Source organism: Juglans regia, chromosome 11, assembly GCF_001411555.2.
Source record: "Juglans regia cultivar Chandler chromosome 11, Walnut 2.0, whole genome shotgun sequence".
In the NCBI taxonomy this organism is placed as follows: domain Eukaryota; kingdom Viridiplantae; phylum Streptophyta; class Magnoliopsida; order Fagales; family Juglandaceae; genus Juglans; species Juglans regia.
This window is the reverse complement of record NC_049911.1, coordinates 25557514-25566015: the sequence shown is the minus strand read 5'-3', so window position 1 is coordinate 25566015 and position 8502 is coordinate 25557514. Positions and strand designations below refer to the sequence as shown.

At 37.4% G+C, this 8502-nt stretch overlaps 1 protein-coding gene across 2 annotated transcripts; it reads left to right on the top strand.

Annotated features, from left to right (window-relative positions):
- The first annotated feature begins 2086 nt into the window (after positions 1-2086).
- LOC109009932 (GTP-binding protein SAR1A) lies at positions 2087-4946 on the top strand. 2 transcript variants are annotated; one of them, XM_035682850.1, is made up of 4 exons: positions 2087-2139; positions 2221-2485; positions 2847-2978; positions 4280-4946. In XM_035682850.1, the coding sequence occupies exons 2-4, from the start codon at positions 2357-2359 to the stop codon at positions 4598-4600; spliced, it is 582 nt and encodes a 193-aa protein (XP_035538743.1). In that variant the 5' UTR covers positions 2087-2139; positions 2221-2356; the 3' UTR covers positions 4601-4946. The 2 variants fall into 2 exon arrangements, with proteins under 2 accessions (XP_035538743.1, XP_018846147.2); XM_018990602.2 differs by lacking the exons at positions 2087-2139; positions 2221-2485 and adding an exon at positions 2492-2642.
- Positions 4947-8502: the final 3556 nt, after the last annotated feature.

The following is an 8502-nucleotide window of genomic DNA, read 5'->3' as shown; positions in this document are numbered from 1 at the left end:
TGTGATAAAACTTAGTCAAAATGGAGTTGCAAATATGTTGAGAGCTTAGGTTGCAATTGGAACAAGTAGTGCAAAGATTGCAAATTCGCAGGACCTAGTGAGATTGACCTATCTCGAGTAAATCATTCATAACTTTTGATTCCCTTATCTAATTTAGATGAACTTTGTGTTTTTGGAAATCTAACTCAATTATCTACAAATTCATATTTCACAAAGATTTTCAAATTTCAATGTTTAGGAAGTCAAAAGAGCTCGACAATATCAATTAGACAGAAAGTTCGCATGACACTTCGGTCAAGTAAGAATCCAAGGTTCACTTTTTCATTAGGGTTTGAACTCTCACTTAATCCCTAAGTATATATAGAATATTATGCACAAACGTCTAGATCGTGGAGAGTGGCCATAGTTGTCATGTTCATTGTATTATTGAGAGAAAACCCTAAGGAGATTTATTGAGCATTGAACATTGATTCTCTCTTAATAAATGTACCTCCATCATATTGTATTTGTGTTCAAGCATTGTTGAGTCCATTGGTGTGGACATGCTCTTTGGTTGAAAGGATTTTTGGAGCTACCTGAGTGTAGAGAACAAGTTGGTGTTAGTGGTGAAACTATAGAAATTAAGATCGGTGGTCTCGAGCTGGGTACAGAGATCGAGTGAGATACTCATGGTGTTGCAGGTCAGATTTAGTTACTTCAAAAGTTTTGCAAGCGTTTTTAAATTTGTTGAAACGAACTAAATTTTTTTAATGGATGTCAGGAGGTGACTTACACCTAGAGTAGTTTTAGATTTTGAAAACATTCTTCAAATAAGTTTCCATTTCGTTACCAAAATTGATGTATTATTATTTACTAGAAAATTTTTTCTCATCAGCCACTATTCACTACCTCACACTCTATGAAAAAAATTCACACCCTCTAAAAAACAAATATAGGTGTGGGGTGTAAAAGTAAATCATGAATGATGCATAGAATTACTCTATTTACTATGATCTGATTGATTTATTGATTGGTTGATTATAAATTTAAATAGTCCAGTAAATTTAGAAAACACCTATTCATCCCCTAGGTGTGTATGGGATCCGATCGTCTGATTTTCAAACCCGTTTCATGTAAATGGATTGAACTAATCCACATAACCCATTTGACACTATTAACATAATTCCACATAAAAGTTAAATATATATTTACTAGTAATCACAATATCTAAAATAATAGTAATAATAGGACTACCTCCTAACAAAAAAATCAAGATTTTTTAGATTTTAACCTATAATAAACCAATATTACAAACTCAACAATAACAGATATGAGCATAAGTCTAGAATTATAATCTCAACAATAAAAATATAAGCATATTAATAAATACTAATATTACAATCTAATAATAATAAAATTATAATTTTGAAATAAAATTTAAATGGATTATTACAGGTTGATTTTGGATTAAGCGGACTAACTCGTTTATTAGTTGTGTTTTAATAGGTCAATCCGTTTTGATTTAAATCTATTTATATTAAACTTAAACTCGCTAATTTTATATTATATTCGTATTGAATTCACGAATCATGTCACATGTTACCTCCCATAATAGAATGCGCGTGTGCCTCATAAGAGATGGGTATGTAAAAATGAAAAATATATGCATCTGCCCCACACCGGCACACACTCAACCTATTGAGTGTAAAAAAAAAAAAAAAAGTGATGTGAAGTGTGTGCCGGTGTGGGGCAGATGCATAGCATTTCCCATGTAAAAAACCCAATTTCTAGTAGTTTTGAATTAATAGAAAGATGGTATAATCGTGTAAGTTTAAGAAGCGTTAAACACAACATATCTTAAAAATGTTACAATTTTTAGTGAAAAATCACCGAATAATCACTGAATATATGTTATAAACTCAACAAACAAGATCAATTTATATATTCGTCACAATCTATTTTATCTATTAAGACAGCTGCAACAAAATAGAAAAAAGAAAAAATCAAGAAATGTAAGTACAAAAATGAGTCGGCAGTATAAAATAATAAAAAGTCAGCAATTGCCGGCAAAGTACAAAGGGCGAGGTCCGTCAGTTGCTGTTAATTGTTATGGTCTCTCTCAAAACGACGTCATCTTCCACTCGACCAGCCAGATCCAGGGTCTGGTAATTGTTCACTCCACTCGATAACATATTCGCTGCTTTGCTTTCACACTTTGTATCAATCAATCCTCTCCTCCAGGGCGTTTCGTAGACCTCCAATCGGCCGGACGTTCCGGTTCTCTCCGTCGCTCTCACACTCCGACTCGATCAGATAAATCACAATCCGAAGACTGAGAGACAGAGAGAGAGAGAGAGAGTGAGAGAGCAGCAACAGCATGTTTTTGCTGGACTGGTTCTACGGAGTCCTGGCCTCGCTTGGTCTCTGGCAGAAGGAGGCGAAGATCTTGTTCCTAGGCCTCGATAATGCCGGAAAGACTACCTTGCTCCATATGTTGAAGGACGAAGTTCGCTTTCTCTTATTTTCTCCGAGATTATGCCCCTTTTAACTTTGGACTTTTGTTTATTTGTCGTTTCTTTAATTGAGGATCTGATGGATTGCCTGGGCAAATTCAGAAAATGAATTACGCACACATATACAAACATATGCAGTTTGGACTACGTGTATGTGTAAATAAACATAAAGCTTAATCTGACCTCAGTACTAAGTGGAAGATCTAGTTAAGCCGAACATATGTTTTTTTGTGTTTTGTTAAGCTTCAAATTAGTGGATGACCAATTCTGCTTTCAATTCCCCAATTGAACAAAGTTGATTTTGATTATTATTGTTTTGTGTGGCAATGTTGATCGTTCTTTGTTGATTTCCAGAGACTGGTACAGCATCAGCCGACACAGTATCCTACCTCGGAGGAGTTGAGTATCGGAAAAATCAAGTTCAAGGCATTTGATTTGGGAGGGCATCAGATCGCTCGAAGAGTCTGGAAGGATTACTATGCCAAAGTAAGCTTTACTGCAAAGAGTCAAGCTAGTGTTGTGGCTATGTACCGTGTTAACCTTCAGAAAGTTTTTTTTCGCAGTGTCTCTCTATGTGGATCCACATCCTTTTCCAATCTTTGCTCTAAAGTTGACTTCATTGGTTGCTTTCACGTAGTTGTACAGTTAGTAGAGTTAGTTTTAAATGTTGCGAAAATTTTGTAATTAATTGGCTAGGTTTTCCATGTTTTGGTAATATCAATTTGCCCTTACAATCTGATTTTCCATAACTCGGGGTATGGTTATAAGTTGTGTGTGCGTGTATTCCTGGTGGGGGAGGATGCATTTTGATTCTAATATTTGTGCTCTCAATCAAGTCTTCATTCTTCTTTATCCTCGTATGCTGCTAGCTGTCGAGTGCAACCATCGTTACATTGTCTGATTGTTTACTAAATTTGATGTTGTGCTTATCCTTTCATTTGGCATAGATACTTGGACCTTTATTAGTGGTATTAAGCCATGAATACCTCATTAAAAGTGTAATTGATTTATCTCTTTCTTTTCTTTTTTTTTTTGTATAGAATTTCTTTTTTTTTGTATTGAAAGAAAAAACAAACTAAGATTTAATTCACCGTCGTCCTTCTGTAATCATATATTGCTATCCATCACCATGCTGTTGTTTTGTGGTTACCAATAAAACTCTTCTTGTCTCATGTTCTTGTTTTAAATTCTTATTGCAATCTGTTGTACTAAATAGATTACCATGTTTACCATCTATCAATATTTGAATGTTTGCGTACCTACCTATGCATAAACACTTGTACTTTGTATATAGAAATACATACCGTTTTAAGTAAAAAAGAAAAAAATACTAAACAAATTTGGAATTCGATCCTTATCATTCTTTCTACCAGGTTAGACCGTTTGTGGCGGCATTTTATAAATTGACGAGTGAGACCTTGATGCTTGAGATGTTCTCATGTTTTACATCAAGGTTTTGCCTTCCCACTTGCAAGGGACTTCTAATTTTAAAAACTCTGCTTCTTATCATGGTTTGACATGATGTTTTGACTACCAACATGTGCTGGTCACTTGTGCTTTTCCGAATTTCATAATTTCTAATTACTTACACCACATGTGGCAGTGTTTTGATCATGAGTTGATAAGTCCGACCTTGGACATGCTTTTGTAATGTCTTACATCTTGGTTGTGCCTTCTCACTTTCCAGGAATTTATAGTTTGAAATATGTGTTGGTTATTTTGGCTTCACATGATGTTTTAACTAGCAACATGTGCTGGTTTTATGTATTTGTTTTTTCATTTTACAGGTTGATGCTGTGGTGTACCTGGTGGATGCCTATGACAAGGAGAGATTTGCGGAATCAAAAAAGGAATTGGATGCACTCCTTTCTGATGAGGCCCTTGCTAATGTCCCTTTTCTTGTTTTGGGAAACAAGATCGATATACCATATGCTGCCTCGGAAGATGAGTTGCGATACCATCTTGGCCTGACCAACTTTACTACTGGCAAAGGGAAGGTAAACCTAGCAGACTCTAATGTCCGTCCATTGGAGGTATTCATGTGCAGCATTGTGCGGAAAATGGGGTATGGTGATGGTTTTAAGTGGCTTTCTCAATACATCAAATAGGCTAGTGGTTAGCTAGATATTTACGGTCCCCTGTACCTGGAAGTCCCACTAAACGACACCCCAAGGTACCAAAACATATATCAATTACCCTGTTTGTTTCAGCCTCAAAGTGGCTTTAAATTGGATGTATTGTGTTTGGATATGTGTGGAAGGAGGTTTTAGTGTCACTGTTCTTAAGTTTAGTTGTGGTAGCAAATCTTATTGACGCTGTAATTTGTTATTTGACTTTTTTAATCTGCTACATATTTGTGATAAGAGTCATAAAATAGTAAACTGTATTTGTTTGATGTTTCTGGCTGTATCTGGAATCAGTTATAGAGGATACAAAAGCGTCCATATTTCTTAATTCTAGTTTTTTATTATTTTTTTGTCATGTTTCTGAATTCTAGTTGTTTACCAAAAGGACCAGAACTTTTGGACTGTCTATCCTCCCGTATATGTAGAACCGTGTGCAATTTCCTCGTGAATTGCAAATGAGACTAGTATCGTTTTGCGTGGCAGGAATCTCCCTCTTTGAATTTCATGAAATTGAGCTGAATGAAATGGTCAAATGAGACTTGGTTGCAGATACTCAGGATTCTCTGCGGTCTCCAAAGGTTGGCCTTAGGTAGCGCTTGTCAAACTACCTCAAGGCTCAATCCCCAAGTTCGGTTTGACTCTTGACACCAAATTTTTTGTTTTGATAAGTAAGACTCTTGACACCAAATGGTAAAGAATTAGGGTAAGTTAGGGGGTCAATCTTTCTTTCACCAGAAGAACGGGCCAACATGCTATCAGACATAAATTGATACTCGATATTTTGTTGTCAAAGAATCACATTAATTTTAATCCAACCGTGACACGTTTAGATATTTCCTTTTTTATTTTATTTTATTTCAGAGATATTTATGTCCTGTTAAGAGGCTGATATTGTCCGTAATGAAGCCAAGCTTCTCGAGTCTCGACCACAATTGAAAGTCGTTAGTGTCATCCCTTAAAAGCACACAGCCACAGAACGTTGTTCATCATATAATTGCTGTCTGTAAAGTGGCACGTACTCGAGTTGTGGAATCCTTAATCATCCCCCACAAACATCAAATCGGTATGTCTACTGTCGTGCTCGTACGTATATATTATACCCACGTCCAACACCACCCAAATCAAGCAAGACAAAAGTATCAAAACACCCTTCCACCATCGGAAATTTAAGGGCAAACCCACATCACCCCACCCCTTCAAACTACAGTAAGATGTCTCTGAGGACAGAGCGTCACGGCCACGCCCAAACCCAACACCAACTGGACATAAATGATCCGCGTTTTTGACACTATTATCAAAATATCAGTCCTAACCTCTTCTCTAGTCTTCCGTTTTGACCCCTTGTTTTCTTCAACTTCAAAAGCTATATAAACCAAAAACCTTCACTCCCCCCAGCGCTCATCGATCACTCCCATCAGCCATAGCCCATAATCCTTGCACCCTCTCTCTCTCTCTCTCTCTTCTCTCTCTCTCTCTCTCTCTCTCTCTCCCCGTGAATACCAAAGATGGGAAACTATGCTTCTTGCTACTTTCCTAGTTTATCAAACTCTGAAAAAGCCAAACTCTTTGATGCTCATGGTAACCTCCAGCAAGTCAAGCTCCCTGTTAAGGCCGCGGAGCTCATGCTGGAACACCCCGGCCACGCCATTGCTCTGGTGGAGGAGCTACGTCGAACTCGGCGCATATCGGCAATCCGGGCCGACGACGGGCTACTGGGGGGAATGGTTTACTTTCTGGTACCCTCAGGTAGGGTTCACTGTAGGATTTCCGAGTTAGAGATGGCAATCATAGAGTTAGCTTGTAAGAAGAAAGCGAGAAAATTGAAGCCAAATGGTTCCAAGGTTTCGCCGGCTATGACGATGGAGCCGAGGGAGGTGGCAGGAGGAGGTGAGGGTGAGGTTTTAGGATCAGGGGAGGCTTCTGTCCTTCCTGGTCACCATCTGGGGAACCATAGGCGGTGGAGTCCTGCTTTGGAGCCCATTTACGAGGCTTTTTGAGAATTCAAACTGTCTCTCTTGGTTGTTATTGATTTCCCTTAATCATATACTGGATGGAAAAATCAGAATATGTAAGATATTAAATTTTGAAGTATTTTCTTCAACTATTATTGTTGAGTTGAAGACAATCGATGCTCAGAAGGATGCGATGCTTCCAAGTTATTGAACAAATTAAACAAACAGAATTATGAGCTGATCAATATATATATATATATATATATATAAATACACACACGGTAGATTAACAGAGTTATTGCATATCGTCGAGGATATCCACGGCCACCACTTACATAGAGACTTCAGCCTTGAGTTATTTGACAGTGAAATAGCCTTGTTTTGACCCCAATAAGAAATTATGAGAAAGAAGCTTGATTTTTCTAGGTTTGAAAATTGAAAATTGAAAAATGCCAAAGTAGTTGTTAACTTGAGCAAGAGTTCCCTAACGCTTGCTTGCAATTATTTTATATTTTTTTGGAGCAAAAATAGGTCATTCTTTAATAAAATCACTAAAGATTAATGCTAGATACAATATTTAAATGTGCAAGTCTCAAATACTTTATTCGAAAAAATGTGAAGTCCATGTTAGGAATTGAGGAAGGATGACAGGGAAGGGAGAAATCTGAAGTTGATTTCATTCACTAAAATGAATAGTTGATTACAAAGAAGTATAAAAAATATATATACATCCCTTTGAAATAAAGTTGCAGTAGTAGAGCACTAAAGAATAGCCAATCCTATACAATTTGAGAGATCGTGGGTTATGTGCATAGAAAAAGTATAAAAGACAAAATCCTAACTTCTTTTTTTTTTTTTTTTTTTAAGGAAATAGACATTATTTTATTCTATGAAAAAAGTAAGTTACAGTTGTGACTCAAGATACAAGTCAAACTATACATCTGTTGGAAGCTTCCCTGCACACAAATTTTTTTACGACGGATATTGTCTTAACTTCTACAAACTCTCAACTGAGAGTATCATTCTCCGTAAAAAACAGAGATAATCATCCCCCATTATCAAAGTTTACAAAGAAAAATGATTAACTTACGACTAGCTTACAACTCTTAAATATAATTAACTTGTAAAAGAGTTATATATATATGAAAAATTTTTCTCATCGGTCATTATTCATTATCACACACCCCATAGTACGTTATGAAAAACACCCTTATACCCTTTGAAAAACACTCATACCCTAAGAAAAAGCTATAAGTGCAAGGTGTGAGAGTAAATAGTGGCTGATGTATAATAAATCTATATATATATATATATTGTTAATGCCGTATTTCGCAACCCGAGCACTTCTGCGATATTAAGCTTACTTCACCTGAAAATAAGGAGAAATGGCTCCGGCAGTGTTCGGGGTCACTCTGATGCCAAAATCAATGGACGATTCTCTAGAAAATACTCTGATAAATAACTAGGACAATCAAAAGTTAAGAGAGAGATCCCATAGAAGGGATGCTCGTTATTTATACCTATTACGGGTCCTACGCAGATGGAGATCGTGGCGTGTTTGGTGTCAGGCCTGCTGTTACTCATTTCCTGCTGCCACAATATGTCAGCCCACGGCTGGAGGAGATCGTGGTTTGTCAGCCACGCTAAGCATGTCTCGCTGTTGAGAGGTCGTGGTGTGTCAGGTGTCAGCCGAGCAAGGTTTGTCCTACCGCTTCCTACTAGAGTTGGATGTCAAGTCATGGGCGAGCCGTCCTTTGTACATGGGGTGTGCTTGCGCCGTTGCGTGTCGAGTTTCCTGACACTTGCATTTGAGTGCAGCATCCCTTGAGTCTGACGGATTTATGACCAAGCTCATTCAGCCGTCCGCGTGCAACTGGGCATCGAGCCCGGCATCCTACGGTAGGTCTCGGTAGGCTGCCAACCCTCGATACG

Bases quoted from the DNA above. Each gene is read 5' to 3' on its own strand.
- LOC109009932 (XM_035682850.1), top strand. From the start codon at position 2,357: ATGTTTTTGCTGGACTGGTTCTACGGAGTCCTGGCCTCGCTTGGTCTC. The intron at 2,486-2,846 runs GTTCGCTTTCTC...GTTGATTTCCAG, and splicing joins TCCATATGTTGAAGGACGAA to AGACTGGTACAGCATCAGCC. The intron at 2,979-4,279 runs GTAAGCTTTACT...TTCATTTTACAG, and splicing joins GGAAGGATTACTATGCCAAA to GTTGATGCTGTGGTGTACCT.